Source organism: Amphichorda felina (genome assembly GCF_050947745.1).
Source record: "Amphichorda felina strain 45539 chromosome Unknown scaffold_7, whole genome shotgun sequence".
NCBI classification, from domain to species: domain Eukaryota; kingdom Fungi; phylum Ascomycota; class Sordariomycetes; order Hypocreales; family Bionectriaceae; genus Amphichorda; species Amphichorda felina.
This window is the reverse complement of record NW_028145043.1, coordinates 926,442-944,402: the sequence shown is the minus strand read 5'-3', so window position 1 is coordinate 944,402 and position 17,961 is coordinate 926,442. Positions and strand designations below refer to the sequence as shown.

Genomic DNA, 17,961 nt, shown 5'->3' with positions numbered 1-17,961 from the left:
AGAGACAAATGCCATCCGCTAGAGATGACAATACTACGGTACGCGGATAGGAACTAACACAGCTGCCAGCTGAAAAGAACAACCGAACCCATACGCACACACCTCCGACGTCATGCGTGCTCACAAACGACACCAAGAGAACAATCCCATGCTCCCCATCCATGGGGATTTCATTCCCCCATCTGGCAGATCGGCGGCTCCCCCGAATCCATCCCTGCCCCATGACGGCCCGACAACGGAGCCCGTCCCGTGGCCGGAAACCCCCATATAGCAAGTTACTATCCGTGGTACTACCTATGTCTCCCCACTGCCGTCTCCCGTGCGCACTACGGAGTGTTTTTGCCGCTCCGGTGTAGTAGCAGTACGTACCGCGATACCGCCACTAGCGAGGAGGACGCATCCTGATCAGGGCTGCTGGTTGCCACCAAAAAAAAAATGATGAGCATTGCTAATAATAATAATCTGCCATCTTGGGATTAAGATTATGGGGTGATGACGGTGTTTGCAGGTTGGGGGTGATGCACAGGTTGGGAGCACGCGGGCGGCGCTCCGAGGTGCAATGATGTCATCGTGGGTTGGGGTTGATCAAGCTGGATTGCAGTACCGATAGTAAGGTGGTATCTGGGCCAGCCAAATGAGCCGCCTTGAGCCCCCCTGGGCCGACCCCGTGGTATCAGAAGTGATGCGGTGGCGTACAGCTTCACGGGATGGCCATTTCAGCAATTCCAAGTTCCATGTTATGGTATTCCTGCCATTCAGTGAGCTAGCTAGCTACTACTGAGCTATACCGGCGCAGCTCTGTCCCCAGTCTCTCCGTCTCCCACACATGATGCATCCATCATCCAGACCCGCCCATGCTATGATCCCAGCGCCGAAAGAAAGAATAATACGAAAATAGAAAAGAAAAAAAATTCACCCAAGCGAAGTGATAGACGGCATTCCCCAATGCCAGTCTGAGAAAAACGCCGTCCTGTGCAGTGAGAGAGAGAGGAAGAAGAAAACGCCATCCCGTGCAATGAGTGAGATGTCCGCCCAAAAGTCTAGATGCCAAAGGAGGTGGGAGGGGAAGTTCGATAACCATGGTCATGATCTCATCGCCCATGCCAATATAGTAAAGTCGTAAAAGAATCCCCCCCAAAAAAGGACCGGGGGGTGGGTATCACAGCATCCACACAACCTCCCCGCTGGTCAAACTCCGCACCTGATATCCCCACGTAGTGTTGCAGGTACCCATCATGACGATAACTCCTCCCCTTGAACCACACTATCTTACTTGCTGTTCTTGCCGCTCCCCCCGTCGGAAGGGTACTGCCTCCTCACGCGCTCCCTCCCCCGCGGCTCATCGGCGTCGCCGGTGCTCAGCCTTCGGCGGTCCTCCTCGTACCAGGTGCTCAGGCTCTTGCCGCCAAAGGTCAGGTCGTCGTCGTCGATGGCCGTGGGCTGCACCCAGGCGGTGGCGGCGGCGTCGACCTCGCGCGCCGAGGGGTCGAGGGCCTGCAGGTTGGGCACGAGGTAGTATGTTGGGGGCTCTGCTGCTGATGCTGACGCCATCTTGTCCTGCGCCTGTTGGTCTTCTTGTAGGTAGTGGTCTTGTTGCTGTTGTTGCGGCTGTTGCTGCTGATTCTGCTGCTGCTCTTCCTGGTCCGCCTCTGCTGAGGATTGGGTCGAGGGTGGCGGTTGTGAGTTTAGTGGCGGGTTGGCGGGTGATGAAGCGTCCAGCGCGGCGGTGTTTGGTAGTAGGAGTAGTAGCCACGGTGGAAGTGGGGATCGTAAATCGTGATAATAGTAGCTGGACCTGCAGATGGAGACTGGGTTCGAGGGTATCTGGATATGGGGTATATGGGGTATATGGGGTATATGGGGTATATATATAAGGTCCAAGGGTCCAAGGGTCCAAGCAGATGGCAGCTGGTGAGCTTGTTGAAAAATGAAGCAATGCTTCGTTGAAGAAAAGTCTCCCAAGGTGAATGGCGGGGGTTTGTTTTTGTAAGGACGTGTAGGGAAGTGGAGGGAAGTGTAGGCCTGTAGGGACGGGTGGCGTCTGGGGGGGGTCCATGGAAGAGGGAGGGGAGGGGCGTGTCAGCGGCTCCGCATCTCCCGTGCAGAACCGCAAAGGGGGGGTGGCGTGCAGGCTGATCTGGATCTGCCTCCGTTATCTCTTGCGTCCTTTTGATTGCCGTGGCCTTCCCCGGGGCGATAGAGGCAAATACTACTACTATGCCCCCATGGATGCTGCTGTTGACGTGATGTCTTCCCTCGTGGAATGCACGTCGAGGCGCTGGGCGTCGCAGAGCGCGCAGGAATTCAACGGCTGCACGCACATCTAAGACACGGGCTGAGGAGGGAGGACCCCGTGGCTTGGCGTGGGGCGCAGGATGATGGCGACCACGGCGGCGATGACGATGATGCTCAAACCCTCGACTTTGGCCTCGGCTGCCCGGGGACCCTCGTGGTCCTTTTCTCAGCTCTGCGCCGGTCGCAAGCGGTGCTTCTGGAATCCCTCGGGTGGATGGCGAAAAACCGGAAAACTGGCGGCAGCTGACGGCCCAACCAGTCAACATGACAGAAGAGGCGAGCGAACCGTCTGACCATCGGGATGGGACCGTCTAGATCTGCCCAATATATTGGGCCATTTCCAACACAGGCAGCTCCCAGCCTCTCAGCACAGCCCGCTCGCCCGGCCGCGCCGCCTGTCAGCCGCATACTGCGAGACGGTTCGCCAATAGCCGGCGCGAACTATTTGCTCCCAGCTCACCGAGACACAGACATGGTGATCCTCCTTCCGCGCAGAGTAAACCGGCATGCCACCGGCCCAACAGCAGGTTACATAGTTACAGCAGGTCACAGCAGGCTACAGCAGGCTACAGCAGGTCACAGCAGGTCACAGCATGTTCGTCCCAAGCGGGAAGCTGAGGGGGTCTGCCCCTCTCCCTCTTAGGGGCGTGCGTGTATACGTGCTATCGTCCCGCCGTCAAACTCGTCGTACGTAGCCTGCATACCTGTCTCGCCGCCACGTTTTCCCATCCGGTATCCCGTAAAAGTCGATTTGCTCATCTTGATTCATCGGGGGATAAAAAAAGGTGTCACTCGCTTTAGCATCCCGGCAGATGACAGGTGCATCCGGCATGTCATGGTGCCTATGATCGCGTTTGCCAAATGCGCACCTTGCTGATGCGCCTGACGACCCCCATCACATGCAGCATCTCACCGAGATCGCGTCACCCACCAGCCAGCCACTCGAGCTCTTGGGCGAATATCAATACGAGCCCTACGGGGTTCAGCCGGCTTGCATATCCGCAAGGCGGGGTCTCCGCGCTCCGGAAGGCTCTCTCTCTATCAATTGATTCCCAACTCGGTATCAAACCCCCAACATACGGTAGTTGTAACTACACGTATGCTACTGGGTCAATTGTATACAACAATGCATCAAATCTATTCATTTGTAGAATGTTTTCTTCATTTCTATTTTCTGCTTATACTTAGACCCCCAGAGTTCGCAGACCGTTAACGCGCTGCTCGCGCACCAAAGTTGGTCCAGGGTAACTCAAATAAACAAGTTCATCAGTCTCCAGACAACGAGTAGCCAGATGAGGAGGGAAAGCTAAGGCCTACTTGATTACACGGCTGAACCTTAATTGGAAACAGATGGGACGAAACAATAGAAGGTCAAAAGTACACTGGTTTATGCGTTACCTGCAAGCCATGCTTCTAGCTAGTGGCTGGACGTACAATATCCCACATTCATCATATAACACATAGAAATCCAACCTCGCCTCAGCTTCCCCGATCTTTTCGCATCTTGCGTAGGTATGTATGCAAGAACAAAAAATTGCCCCCATTTGCCATTCCTCAGAGCAAAGAATCAGGATATCCATCATACCAATAATACCAATAGAACAGATATGCCAAATTTCTTGAGCCCTTGCCCTAGCTGTCGCGCCCAAACTCCCCTTCGCTCTAAGCGCTATCTGTAGCAAATGAAAAAAAAAACGTATGCGGTCTGTAGTTAGTGTTCAGCTTCCGGGCCGGTCCTGTTGTGCCTCGTCGTGCTCCTCTACTTCTTCCTCTTCTTCTCCTTCGCATAGTCTCTCTCTGCCTCCTTCCTGCGTTGCTCTCGTAGTCTTTCATCCTTGTCCTTTCGTCTCTTTTTTTCTTCTGGAACCCGAACAGTTGTCAGTATACATACCTGCTTAGTAGGTAAATGGGGAACGGGTTGCGTGACGAGAACGGGGCGGGCAGCACACCTTCAGTTTCCTTCTTCTTGTCCAAGGCAATCATCAACAGAACCTTCTGGTTCTGTCCGCTTCCTACATTACCGGTCGGAGAAAATATCAGGAGGGGCACGTCGAAATGCTGGTCGTCGAAAATGTGAAACAGTTCCTCGCGATACTCGAGCTGCTGGTCTGATTGGAACTGCACTGCGATCCGGAGCTTGATGAAACCTAGAGTGTCGACCTTGTGCCCTGGCACATTCATGGTGAAAGTGTAACTCCTGTCCATGTGCTTTTCTTTGTATCCGAGCTCACAGATCATACTCCAGCCGACGAGGTGATGCCCCGTCCGGTTTCCCGTGTCAACAAGGCTGGATGCCGAAATATAGTCGCCGCCGTGGCGAGGCTGGACCCATACTTTCGGCTCGTCCTCATCATTCTTGACGTTGGTCCCAAGGTCAGGCTGTTGGTAGGGCTCCCCGCCCCTCGGGGATCCATAGCCATACTGCTCCATTGAATATCCTGTGCTCACCTGCCCCGTTGGATATCCTGCGCTTGTTGGATATCCTGCACTCGTTGGATATCCTGCGCTTGTTGGATATCCTGCACTCGTTGGATATCCTGGCGCTCGTTGAATATCCTGCGCTCGTTGAATATCCCGAAACTCCATTTTCATGGAGTATGCTACGGGAGGGGGTCTTGCATCACTTCTTAGAGAAAAGCAGCTGCGAGATGATGCTTCTCAGCGGGTGACGGGGGTTGTGACAAGACAGCCTCTGGAGCGATGTATCCGCTGGACGTCACAGCTTACCGCTGCTGCTGAGTGGCTCGAACAGCTTGGGCTGAGCCACTGCGATATTCGACCTGCAAATATACTCCTATACCAGTCTGGCCAGGTGAAGCTCGCAGACTTTGATTGTTCTCTCAAGATACGCGAGAAACTGATGTCAGGAACAGAGCCTTTTGCAAGGCTTCTTGGTGTAGAAGGCGGCCTAGATCTTGGGACGTATGGGAAGGCTGGAAGCCGGACCGAACAATTTGCTATAGGGTCTACCTTTTATTCGTTGACGCGCGGCTATGACCTATACAGAGACCAATGGTGGGGTCCTGATGACGGCCCTATTCGGATGGAGAAGTTGCAGATGATGGAATTCCCTCCGATCGGCGAGTTAGACTGCGATAACATCATATGGAAATGCTGGCACAGCCGATACGCTTCCATCGCAGAATTGTCTACCAGTCTTGGCACCTTCCATGGAAATACTTGGGCGGTAACCTGCGAGGAGGACTCTGCTCGGACTGGAGAAAGGATCCAGGAGTGCGAGATGATGGCTCGAAGTGGTATACTGGAACGTTTGATAACAAGATAACTACCCTAGTTTCCCGCATCAAAAACTGCGCATAGCCCTAGAATTAAAGCACATGAGAAGTCAACTAGCCATATCTAAGATGATCGAGCCTACCTGCCGGCCGAGTTTCTAATGAAAACCTCCTTGATGATACAATCTCCACACGGGTCCTGCTCCACTGTAGAGCCGAGATGTTCAGTCTTTTGTATAGTCCCACAGTTGCTGCCATTAGCTAGCCAAGGCATAGTGATGGCCGGCTCATCAGTAACATGCTGGCACAGGTTTGTCTTTCGATTACGTTCTATAGAAGGACTCGCCGGTTTTTGTAGGCTCGACAAAGAGACTTGGAGTAATATTACGCCTTATAGTCAAATCTTGGTGATTGAAAACACAACCAGGCAGGCGCCCAACAAGATCAACTGGATGGTACAGACGATGTGCCTGAGATGTACCCCATATTACCAACCGGTACGAATCAGTCATTGAGGGCCCAGGTTGTGGCACTGGTATAGAGTCAAGGCCAGGGTTGATCCGGAGTCATGCTAGTCAATCAAGGAGAATCTCGAGTTGCTCAAAAGTATCATGATCATCCGCCTCAGCCCAATAATACATCCCCCAAAGAGAAGAGGAATATCCTTAACCAACGCGGCATCTATCCAGTATCACCAGATGGTGAACATGAGCAGTCCCCACTGTGGCCACCTCGAATATATTCCACAATTGGATGGAACGAGAGAGAACTGAAAATAAGTCTACGCAAGTTCATCCCACTCTCATCCAATACAGCATGGCTGATAGCAGAATGATTTAGTGCCACAGCGGCCACCCCGACAAAACCACCACCCCCTACGATCCCCGTAGCTTCCCCATCATCATCATCTCCTTGACCCTCCTGTCCACCCACTCCGCACAGCCCACCTCGTCATACAGCCGCACGCCATCCTCGCCCACGCAGCTGTCCAGCACGGCGCAGCTCTCGTGCAGGCCGAACCCCCAGAAGAAGGGCATGCTGACCCTCTCGCGGCCGCTCGTGTTGCGCGCGCGGTGCACCGTGCTGACGTAGCGGCCGTTGGTCACGCGCTGCAGGTAGTCGCCAATGTTGACGACAAAGGTGCCCTCGCGAGGCGGCGCCCGCAGCCACTGGCCCGACCGAGATAGCACCTGCAGCCCCCCCACGGCGTCCTGCCACAGCACCGTGAAGAGCTGGAAGTCGGTGTGCGACCCGATCGACACCTGCTGCCCGTTGTCCTGCCCCGTGCTGGCCGGTGCCGATGCGAGGGTAGGGTAGTAGTTGAAGGCAAAGGACGCGTCCGGGTACCGCACCTTCTCGGCGAAGAACTCCTCGTCCAGGTCCAGCGACAGGGCAAACGCCCTCGTCAGCGCCCGCGCCACGCGCAGGCATTCGCCAAAGTAGGCCACGATGGCGTCCTTGAGGTGTGGCATGTTGGTTGTGGCGTTCCAGGGGAAATCCTCGATCTTAATAAAGCGCCTGACCTCGGCGGGGATAGCCTCCACGTCGTCTATCTCCGGGTCGTGCCGTGGGTCGTACGTCCACGAGAAGGACTCGCGCTCATCGATGCCCTCGTTCGGGTTGATGCGCTGGCTGCCCGGACCCTTGTATCCGTTGAAGTAGGTGCTGTACGCCGTATCGGCCTTGAGTTTGGTGTCGAGGTCCTGGCGGAAGAAGTCGAGGGACGCCGTGTAGGCATTGTCTGTCACGGACGAGGGTACACCGTGGTTGCTGATGTAGAAGAAGCCGTTATTCATGGCCGCATCGCGGATCTGTGCCGCAGCTGCCTTGCGGTCCACGACCGAGTCGCTGAAGATGCCCGAGATGTCGATGACGGGGATCTCAGAAGGCAGGGCATCGCGAAGCGGCGTGTTGAGCACCGTTCTCGTGATGGGGCCGTTGCCAGATGAGAGCCGGAGCTCCGTCGTCTGAGGCCCGCCGTTGCTTCGCGTCTCCGTTTCCATGGTGTTCCAGTTTCTCTAGTTTCTTACTACTCGGCAAGTCAGTATTCCACGTTTAGTCGAGATTCGTTGTAGCTGAGCCTCATATCAGAGTTGGCTGAGCTTGGAAGGATAGTAATAAATACCAAGACTCCCAAGAGAGGGGTCGACTCCACCATCCGCCGCTCTCGCCTCTGGGCAAACCTGATACCGATGTCTTACCCAAGCTACATCGTTAGCATCTGTTGATGGTGCGGGGATTGATTGTGTGGATTGTGCTGACTGTGCTATCATCTGCCGTTTCGACCTCCATCCTTATGTAGCCGTACCCAACGCGAGGATCAAGTTTTCCAACATGACCACCAACATCGGCGCTGTTATTGGTACGGGGCTTAGATAGGCCAGGGAGATGAATGCATCAATAGTCGTAGCCATGGAACGCCAAGTCACAATCTCATTGGGAATCGCAAAATGGGAGGCAAACTGCAGTCCTCGATTGTCCTTTTCAGGTCCAGATACAATGTAAATCCATCCTGTGCACGCCAAAGCTCCGTCTCTGCAGTAAATCAGTCCTCGCAATCCCTGTTTTGGGTATAACATTTGCTCCCTGACGTGAATCCGTGCCGCAAACCAGAAAAAAAACCAGACAATGCCTCTCCATGTTCCAGTCGCAAACTCCAAACACAAGCCATGATGCGGCCTAATCCAAACATACTGCTGCGCGCCCACAGAAGTACTAGAAAGCAAGATGCAAATGCAAAGGTGGTATCTCTCAACCCACAGAACGCCGGCTCAAATATGCATACTCCAAGGCCATGCGTCTTCATCAATCGTGACAGGCCCACAAACGGGCAAATGGGCTTCTCTTTGCCCAGTAGGATGGGCCGAATCTGTGGGCTTCAGCCTTCCATGTCGATAAACAGCGACCCAACTCGCTAAATCAAGTCTGCCTCCGCGTCTGTGCGCGCGTCATTCTTTTCGCCGGCGTGCCGTTGCCCGTCATTCCCAAATTCTTGGCTGCCTGAGAGATTCGTGACTTGGGAGCCGTCTTTGGCTTCGTGATGCCAGTGTTGCCCTGTGTGGGCTTGGGCTTGGGCTTGGGCACAGTCTTCGCTTGCTTCTTCGCCTTGGGAGTCTGCTGGAAACTCTCCAGAGGTTCCCTCCAGCCGACGTTGTTACCGCGCTTCGAGGGTTTGGACTCTGCCATGATCTCATCTGCATCCTCTCCGGACAGCTCCTCCGAAAACCTAGCCAAGATCTGCTGAACAGACTCCGAGTTCCCCCTATTTCTCTTCGTGTTCAGGCTGGTCTGGCGGCTAACTTCCGCCTGCTCGTTGCGAGCGGAGGAATGAAGGATATGGGCCCCATTTCCGCGGTTGAGTCTGATGGCCGTCGGGATTGACGACTTCGAAGGCTGTGTCTCAGCAGGCTGATTTCTGATGCGGGTAGATCGTCGAGGTGCCTCTTCCGCTGCCTCTGTACCCTTGGGACCTATACCATCAGAGCTACCTATGCTCCGAGCAGTCGACCTCGAGGTCTCTGTCTTGCTCCTTTTCTTCTCGGTCTCCGCCTTGCTCTCCTTCTTCTCGGTCTCCTCCTTTTTAACAGCTTTCACCGGATGGCGGGGCTTCTTCACAGGGCCCTCCTCCTTATCCTTCAATGGTGAGTCCTGTTCCTGGATGTTCGCGTCGAGCTTTCGCTTTCCTTTGTGTGGGCTTGGGGTTCCTGTATTGGGGCTCTTATTCCCAAGCGGTTCCCGCGCGCCAGAATTGGGCATTGGAGAGCCCGTTTCGGTCGCGGTGGCACGCTTGGGCTTCGACCTCCGAATAAAGGCGGAAATATATGCCCGGCCCGGACTATCAAAGTCCTGCACACTGTCTGATTTCGACTTCGTCACTTCTAAAGCCACTAGCTGGGCGTCATCCTGCACAGGTTCCGGTTCCTTGGAGCTGCCACTACTATTGCGGTTTGGAGTCGCAGGCTTCGAGTGAGAAAGAGGCTTGTTCACAGGGGTGAAAGATGTCGCAAGGGTTGGAGTTGATTCGGCTGCTTCAGCCGTCGCCTTAGGCGTCTGTTTCGAAGGGGTGGGAGTCTTTGTCCTCTCAACGGACTTCTCAGTTGGCGAAGCCTTTGTTGGCTTACCCTTGGGGGTACTCCCAGATGCCTGGTTGGCGCGTGTTGGTGTGGCATTGCTCACACGGGAAGGGGAGAAATCGAGGTGGCCGTATGTCGGCGTTTGGAAAGTGGGCTCAAAGTCAACATCGCTAATCAGCCCAGAGCTGGGGGCTTCTTGTGCCTCTCGTAGTAACTGCTGGGTCGGTGTCTCCAGCGGCGAAGAGTCGGCTAAGTAGGGGCCCGCATTGTTCGTAATAGGTGTGTCCATGGACAGCAGTTGATGTGTGCTGTTTGTGCTGAAATCGCCAACTATAAGAGTTTGGTCGTTTTCTAGCAGAGGTGCGCGAAGTCTCTTCATAGGTGAAGAAAATTTGGTCCCATCGCCGTAGGTAGATGAGAGCGCAGCGAAAGACACGGATTTCGTGGGAGATTTCTGAGAAAAGTTGACAAGGTTCTTGTTCGGTGGCAGGCGTGTCGACATCGAAATAGCAGACCCGACACTGATCTCCCTGAATGCACTGATAGTCGGAGTATGATCCAATTCACTCAGGCTGGAGCTTTCAGTATCCTCAAGGGAAGCGCTATCCGCAGGCGCGGTTATCTTCTCGGCCGGCATGGATAGTTCATCAAGCGACATTGGGTCGCCGGTAGTATCCTGGCCTACCAAATCCTGGTCGGCGGGAGCCTGGAACTGGTGACCGTTGGACGTGATTCTCGGGGATGATGAGATGGCCGATGGGGTCATAGTGAAGAGAGATTCGTCGAAGCCCTGGCTCTGAGGGAATAAGGAGGCATATTTGGCCGGCAGCTTAAACCGAACAACAAGTTTGCCGTTCTCGTGGGTGATCACGACATTAGCGTCGCCACCACACTTCTGCGCCACCATGTTGGCAAGCTCCTTTACCTCAACAGCTGCATCGTGAGGCTCATCACGAGAGGCTTGATTGCCGAAAATGTCGGGGTTCTGGCGCATGTCGATCTTGTAGAATCCATTGCGCTTGGCAGGAGAGTCATTTCTCTTCTGCGAGAGGTCGAAGCTTGGCTTCAAGTATGATGGTAGCGGTGTGTAAAGGTCGCTGTCATTGCCCGCCCTGGGGCTTTCATTGTTTCCCATGCTGTTGCGCTGAGGCCGAACAGGCGTCGAAGGACCTGTAGAATCGGGTTCGTCAAACCGGTCTGTGCCGGCAAAGAACTTTTGAGGCGACGTTGAGAAGCGACGAGCTCTGTCCTTCAGGAGATGCTGCAAAAGAGGCTCGCTGCGTCGACGATCAGCCTTGCTGCCAAACAGAGAGTACTGGTCTCTCGCCTGCGTCTGCTCGAAAGAGACGTCCGAAAACTGGAAAGTAACCGCCTGAGGCGAGGCCGCCTTCTCCCACTTCTTCCATGAAGGAGGGGTTGGCTGAGACGAGGTCGTCGAGCCTGGAACGGCTGCCAGCAAGCCGAGTGGATCCGTGTTCCCTGGCGTCGCAGGTTGAGAAGTGTTGCACTGAACTGGCGTAGACGGCTCAGTCCGGCTCCAGCGGGAGGGAGTTGGAGCCCCAGGTCGCTTCACAGGAGAAGTCTCTACTTCTGCAGTAACGTCTTCACTTTCCTCGTCATCTGTGATAGTAGATCCAGAGTAAGATGGGGCCCTGAAAACCTTTGTTGGGCCATTAGGAGCATAGTCAGATGGATGCTCCGGGGGTGTGTGGATGGTAATTCCTCTGGAATTGTTCTCCTGGGCCGGTAGAGATGGCACTGGAGACTTGGTGGGAGAGTCTCCAGATGTGGTGCTTGGAATGGCAACAGCACTCAGCTGCTTGCTCTTGGGCCCGGCCGACATGTAGCTGCTGAGTCGAGCCTTTCTCCGGGCAGCGGATGTCCACGCAGGAGTGGTAGGGGGTTTCAGGGTGTGTGAGGTATCAGGCTCGGTCGCATCGGTAATCGCGGTGAGGTCAGGTGCTCCCACAGCGGCGAGGAAGTTGCGAGGATCTCTGCGTGTCCCCTCAAGGCAGACCATGTGCTCTACCAAGTCTGTCTTGGTTGTATTCAGGCCGTTCATCTCCCAGGCGGCAACAACTAGCTGTAGAAGGTCGCGGTAGAAGGCCAGATTGGCACCTTGTGCCGGGGTAGAGTCGACGCGGCGTTTCTGGCTAATGACAGGCGCCAGGCCGCCAAGATGGAGGTTGCGACCGTTGTTGTCAAAGACGGAGTCAGGGTGGAGGGCAATGTGGTTGACGACCTCAGCTACTGGGAGTCAGCAAACGTGCTGCGTGAGTAGAAACTCGCCAGGCAACTTACCCTTTGCTTGCCAATACATGTACAAGTCTTGGTGGGCCGATGTATTCGTGATAAAATCACTAAATCCCCGGGGGGCTTCTAGAGTGACCCGGACGCGTTTCGACCGGCTAATCTCGTTTTCTTTGTCGTTGTAGTGCTTGTCCACGGGACGCGAGTCAATGCGACGCTGGTAGTGTTGCGTGATAATGTGAACAATCTGCTTCATGACAGTCTTGCGTCCTCGGCCATGCAGTCTGCTGGCGGTTTTAGGGACGCGATGCCAGTGTGGCTTGGTGTCCTTGAAGACACGAGAATCTAGATGGAATGGCCAATGACTAAACACGGAATTAGCTATCAGCTATGGTGAAGGACGCGTCAGAAATCCACCGTACACATTTGGCTTGGAGTTGAAAAAGTTCTTCGCGATCGTGGCAGGACCGGCGGTAGTAGAGGTCATGGGGAAGAAGGTGATATATGAGGATGGAAGCGGGAGTCTAAACATATTAAATTAGCACGTTCCACTAGTTAGACAAAAGGGCTTTGGAATGCGGAGGCACTTACAAACTCGGGGCCTTTGGCCAGCCGAGACTCGCAGTCGGCCGCACATCCATCGCGATGGGTGCTGCCGACTCGAAGTACACGAACCGAAATTCGCCAGTGATGTGGAAATGGAAATGAAGCAAGGGCTATGCGGAGCTTTTGAGAAGAAAGTTCCAATGGAAAGCTGCAAATTTGCCAGTGAGAAGAGCAGGCAAGAACTTTGAAGTTGGTGACGATCGTTGACTTGCAGTTGTGTGAAGAAAGAAGGTGGGAGGCATGCAGCGGATGCCAAACGGGGTGGTTTGTTTATATTCCACGGACGCTAGTCCCGATTGAGTGTGGAGAACCTTGGTGGACTTACCAGCCCAGTTGGTGCCATTATAGGCGCGTCGCCGACGCGAATTCACTGTTTATAACTGGCATGAATACTAGTAATACCAGTATACTCGTGTTATGAAATCCAAAGTGGTACACGAAAATGTGGTAGCTGGCTCTCAAGGCCGCGAAGTCTAAAGGAAACGCGTTGAGGATCTTATCAGTGCATTGAACCGTTGGTCACAGAGCCGCCACCTGCATTCTGATGTACCATATCTGTTTGCTTTGTCCACTCAAATGGGCCCGTTCATGACTTTCTGAGTTACGCTAACTAGCTCTAAACAGGGCATCAAGGCACACTATACATCATTGAGCAACCTGGATAGATTTTTGATATTTAACCTTACATTCATGGAGCTACTAGGACGCTCAAAACTTCAAATTGCCACTAAGACAAGACGAGGCGGCAGTCATCCAACCAAGACTGCTGACTCATCGAAGCTTTACTCCCAAAATAGAATGGTGCCATCTGCCCCTCCATTGAGCCTCGTCCCAAGTCCAACGTCATCCGCCGCGTGGTGCAGTCGGAGAACCTCAAAAGCCATCGGGCAACACCTATTCCACCACTCCCACAAGCCCGAGCTGAAGTGCATATTTCATACGTAGGACCCCAGCTCCCGAGACGCTCCTAGGACCGCTACAATCGCCACCTCTCCCCTACCGCGATCATGAACCGCCTCTTCGGCTCCAAGCCGCAGGGTCCCAAGCCCACCCTCGGCGGCGCCATCACCAACATCGACACGCGCGTCGCTTCCATCGACACCAAACTCAAGGCCCTCAACGGCGAGCTATCGGCCTACCAGGAGAAGCTGTCCAAAATGCGCGAGGGCCCCGGGAAGCAGGCTATCAAGCAAAAGGCGCTCAAGGTGCTGCAGAAGCGCAAGGCGTACGAGGCCGAGAAGGACAAGCTTGAGAGCCAGGTGTGGAACATGGAGCAGGCGCAGAGCATGCAGGACAACCTCAAGAATGTCATGACGCAGGTCGACGCCATGAAGACGACCAACAAGGAGCTGCGCAAGCAGTACGGCAAGATCGACATTGACAAGATTGAGCGCCTGCAGGACGAGATGGCGGACCTCATGGACGTAGGCAACGACATCCAGGAGAGCCTCGCGCGCAGCTACGACATCCCTGATGAGGTGGACGAGACCGAGCTAGATGCCGAGCTTGAGGCCCTGGGCCTAGAGCAGGAGCTTGAGCAGGAGATGAGCGGCGGCGCCGTCCCTGGCTTCCTACAGGACGAGATGGTGCCGGAATTCGTCGACGAACCCCCGCAGACAGAAGACAAGGTAAAACAGGCTGCTGGATAAAGAGGCTTTCGCGCGGAGTACAACGAGACATGCGGGCCCTGAACGAGATGGGCAAGCCATTTATACCGTACTATGGCGAGAAGGCGGCGTTGGGCTGGACAGTTTGCAGTACCACATCATTTTCGGCGTAGGAGTTGTTTCGGGAGGAAATTTAGAATGAAATCATGGCAGACGCTTCTGGCACTCCTATTTAAATAGTATACCAATGTGTATGCTAGTAGAGCCGTTGCTCCCGCTCCCGGCCTCGCGAGTTGCCATGCTTCGCGAGCCAGTTTCGCTTTCATACGTACCGGTGACAATTTGCCCGAGTCCTTACTTATACCGCCAATCCAAACGCCAGCCGTGGTGGAATCGACTTGCTCCCCTACGCCAGCCAATTCCGTAAGTCCCACAAAGTGAATGTACCATACCCAACCGGAGACCATATCCAGGTTCTAGTCTACCGTAGCAAAGAACCGGCTGGCTTCCTCGAGTTCCGGATCCCCATTACAAAAGTCCCAACCGACAATGACCGGTGCCTGACTACAGCAGATGATCTTCCGAGCGTCGAATTGGAGTTTGAAGACGCGCGCTGGCGCGTTCTCTGGCTGGGGTATGTGTGCTTGATGCAGCGCCGCCTGAGCTGCCTGTCCTTCGTTGGCCGGCGCCGGAGGAGGCACGGGGGGGGCGGCTGGCTGTCCCTGTGTTGGATTGGGCGTCGGGACCACAGTTTGCGCTGGAGGCGGTTGGGGCGTGGCTGTGGGTGGCGGCATGGCGGATATTTGCTGGCCGAGAATCCCTGTGCCTGCCGTACCTGCTGTTGTATCGTTGGTCCATTGAATTGCTGGAGTCCCCATGCTTTGTTGGTGGACCCATTGGTTATTCTGGACAGTAAGGAGAGCATCTGCCACCACCTGCCTCAACTGGGCACGGGCAATAGACGAAGACTCTCTTTCAATGGTGACTTGCAAATAGCTATGATACGTAAGCATCCCTGGGTAATTCGCCAGCGCCTGCTGCAATGCCACAGCGCCTGCAGGGACAACTTGATCGATTAGTGCTGTGTAGACCCCTGATGAGAGGTACGGCTGCGAATCGTGGACATTGGGTATGGGAAGTGACAGCACCTGGCTAGTGCCTGGTGGCTGTCGGGCGTGGGGCAAGACGGATGGCGCATTAGCAAGCTGGCTGACGGATGACGGTGGTGGTGGCATCTGCGCAATACCAGTGACAGTGTTGGTTTGCTCAGATAGAGTAGATTCCCGTAGCTGGGCTGCTGCCGCAGCCTCTTCCTGGCGCAAGCAGTGTGCAGGCTTCCAAACACCTTCTTTCTGACGTCGCCAGATGATGATGCTCTGGTCGTATGATCCTGATACTATGCGCCCGTAGGTCCGACCTCCGCCGCCGCCAGGAGGTAGCTTCGCTCCGTAGGCCATAATATCCGCGGGGCGCGAGCTACCTGCGTTTGCTCGGTGGGTGCCACGACCGGAGCTATTGTGGTCCACTCGTCCTTCCTCGACAGCCTTGAAGTACTCAGCATCCACTCTTCTAGCCTCAGCCTCGTCTTCGATTTGGCTATACGGTAGGTCACCGAAGCCGGCTTGCACGGTGCGCACAAGATTTGAGTGCCCACGCAGTTGGGCTACCTTGAGACCGGTGGGGGCGTCGAATATGCAGATATCGAAATCATTACTTCCACTGACAATCCTCCGCCCATCGAACTCGACGCATGCGATACCTTTGTCATGGGCAGGAATTGTTTGGGTACAAACCTGGTCCGGCCAGTTCCAGACCTTGATATGGCGATCGCCAGACGCTGATACAACAGCACGATCACGAACCTGGATGGCATTTACCGCAGCACTGTGCCCGTCCAGCTTCCCGATCAGGTTGAAGGGGGGCTTGACGGGGAGCTCCCTAGCAAGTTCCGGCTCGTATCCGTATCGTCGCAAATTCCTCGCAACTGGATAGACCATCTCATCCCTATATCCCAACTCGCCGTAATGGAGAGGTCGGCGATTGAAGATCTTGATGCTCTTGTCCTTGGAAGATGTGACGAGGATTCGCTTGTCAAATCGAACGTTGAGGACCGACTCGCGGTGGGCACGAGTAATCTTGTGGAGGATTTCGCCCGTCGAAAACTTCCATATAATGACATCGGAGTCGCTGCTGCCAGATACCAGGAGGTCCTCATCTGGGTCGGCATCAAACTGGAGACAGAGAACAGAGCCACGATGCCCTACTAATGGCTGGCGAACTAATCGACGGGTATGGACGTTCCATATTCTCATGGTCTGGTCCCGGCTCCCACTGACGAGATAATTCGAGTCGAACTGAAGCGTGTAGATACATTCGTTATGCCCCTCCTCGGGATGGTTTGGGTGCGGAAACTGGAAGGTGATAGCTTTGGCTAGCTCCCAGTTCGACTCAAGTCGTCGCCTCATATTATAGAGATACTTCCAGTTGATGCGATAACGCGATTGACTGCCATCCCACATCCACAACGTCGACCGCCTTAACGCCATGGGATCCTGAGGTGGTAATATCGGGGGTAATGATGAGTCAGGGGTGGCGTACTTGTCTCTCCGCCTCGCGTGAGATTTTGATGACCCAAAACTCCTATCAGAGCTCCTATTCCTAGACGAAGAACCGTCTAAGTCCATCTCTCCCACCGGGGTGACGGTCGGTCGGTTGCCAGGAAGAGCTGGCGATGGAGACCCAAAGATGCTAGTCCCTGAGCATTCGCCAGTGTTCCTCATGCGATCATTGTCCAACATGGATATATCGGAATCTTCGTCGCCACTCACGAGGGCGCGAATCTTACTCGTATGGCCCTCCGGATGTTGTATGCGGTGGAGATGGCCGATGGAGTCGTTGAGACCAACGTTTACCATGGCTTCCCAAGTCTGGATCTCGGTTCGTACAGCCTTCCATCCTTCTAGGTGGTACAGCCTCTCCCACAGCTTGGAGTCAAGGGCCAAATCGCACCAGGTGCGACAGGTACGTATAACACTAACGAGTGAGGCGGGGTCCAGATATGCAAGAATCTTGAGGCAGAGTTCGGGGGGGAGGTAGCGAATGAAGTCAATATAGAGTCTCGGGTTCAGCTGATGAATGATGTCGGAGATGGCAGAGGTGGGAAGCTCGCTAAGAAGTGCCATGGTAAGCTCTGCAGATCGGTCAGCGCTCCAGCTCAAACAGACCATATGGTAGATGCATGTGTAGACAAACCTTTCTTAAGTGACATAGGCAAGTGAGAAGCGTTAGCGGAGATCCACGATGGAAGGTCCGAAGGGGATTTGAGAGTTGCGAGCGAGGTGAGGAGCTGGTAGTGCATAGTCGGGTGCAAGGGGTCTTCGGAGTAGCCTTCGTCGGGCTGATGAGCAGGCGAGAAGGCGTCCATGGTCAACCGTTCCCGCCTGGACATGGCGGCAGGGACATCAATTTCGATATTCCAACCAGGCGAGGGAAGAAAGTGTTGTACAGCGCGATGGGTACTGCTGGGCGTTGACGAACAAGGCAAGGGAGAGTAGAGGGAACGGCGCGGTGCAGATCGATGCGGTAGGGATTCGGTTTAGGTTGCTGGTAAATTCGAGGCTCCGTATGCAAAGTGACAAGGAAATAATCGCCAGATGCTAAAGTGCCAAGGAAGGACAGGTATAGTACACCGACAACGCGCTCCGGCCGTATACACACGGGCGAGATCAGGCCGGGCAGCCGATGTTGCGACGTGATGGTGACGGTTGATGTTTGGGCGGAGATGGTGGCGGTAGCGGTGGAGTGAAGGTGCAGGTGGCCCAGTCGCCTGGCGCCTGCTGACATGGTGGACTCACGGGGGACTGGCCCTGTGGCAGTGGCAGCCCAATCGCGGGA

General features: G+C 54.7%; 6 protein-coding genes across 6 annotated transcripts; 1 reads left to right on the top strand and 5 right to left on the bottom strand.

Moving 5' to 3' along the window:
* Positions 1-1,269: 1,269 nt before the first annotated feature.
* ACO1O0_007091 (uncharacterized protein) lies at positions 1,270-2,056 on the bottom strand (the record flags this gene model as incomplete). Its single annotated transcript, XM_083196466.1, has 2 exons — positions 1,270-1,824; positions 2,033-2,056. The coding sequence occupies 2 exons, from the start codon at positions 2,054-2,056 to the stop codon at positions 1,270-1,272; spliced, it is 579 nt and encodes a 192-aa protein (XP_083047674.1).
* Positions 2,057-4,054: 1,998 nt separating this feature from the next.
* On the bottom strand, positions 4,055-4,725 carry ACO1O0_007090 (uncharacterized protein; the record flags this gene model as incomplete). Its single annotated transcript, XM_083196465.1, has 2 exons — positions 4,055-4,155; positions 4,245-4,725. The coding sequence occupies 2 exons, from the start codon at positions 4,723-4,725 to the stop codon at positions 4,055-4,057; spliced, it is 582 nt and encodes a 193-aa protein (XP_083047673.1).
* Positions 4,726-6,406: 1,681 nt separating this feature from the next.
* On the bottom strand, positions 6,407-7,534 carry ACO1O0_007089 (isopenicillin N synthase family dioxygenase; the record flags this gene model as incomplete). The annotated part of the gene is made up of 1 exon (XM_083196464.1): positions 6,407-7,534. One exon carries the CDS (start codon positions 7,532-7,534, stop codon positions 6,407-6,409), a length of 1,128 nt encoding a protein of 375 aa, XP_083047672.1.
* Positions 7,535-8,450: 916 nt separating this feature from the next.
* On the bottom strand, positions 8,451-12,495 carry ACO1O0_007088 (uncharacterized protein; the record flags this gene model as incomplete). The annotated part of the gene is made up of 4 exons (XM_083196463.1): positions 8,451-11,851; positions 11,906-12,219; positions 12,277-12,378; positions 12,446-12,495. The coding sequence occupies 4 exons, from the start codon at positions 12,493-12,495 to the stop codon at positions 8,451-8,453; spliced, it is 3,867 nt and encodes a 1,288-aa protein (XP_083047671.1).
* A 972-nt stretch (positions 12,496-13,467) lies between these two features.
* On the top strand, positions 13,468-14,109 carry VPS60 (Snf7 family; the record flags this gene model as incomplete). Its single annotated transcript, XM_083196462.1, has 1 exon — positions 13,468-14,109. The coding sequence occupies one exon, from the start codon at positions 13,468-13,470 to the stop codon at positions 14,107-14,109; it is 642 nt and encodes a 213-aa protein (XP_083047670.1).
* Positions 14,110-14,543: 434 nt separating this feature from the next.
* On the bottom strand, positions 14,544-17,515 carry ACO1O0_007086 (F-box/WD repeat-containing protein; the record flags this gene model as incomplete). The annotated part of the gene is made up of 2 exons (XM_083196461.1): positions 14,544-17,257; positions 17,320-17,515. The coding sequence occupies 2 exons, from the start codon at positions 17,513-17,515 to the stop codon at positions 14,544-14,546; spliced, it is 2,910 nt and encodes a 969-aa protein (XP_083047669.1).
* Between the last annotated feature and the right edge of the window lie 446 nt (positions 17,516-17,961).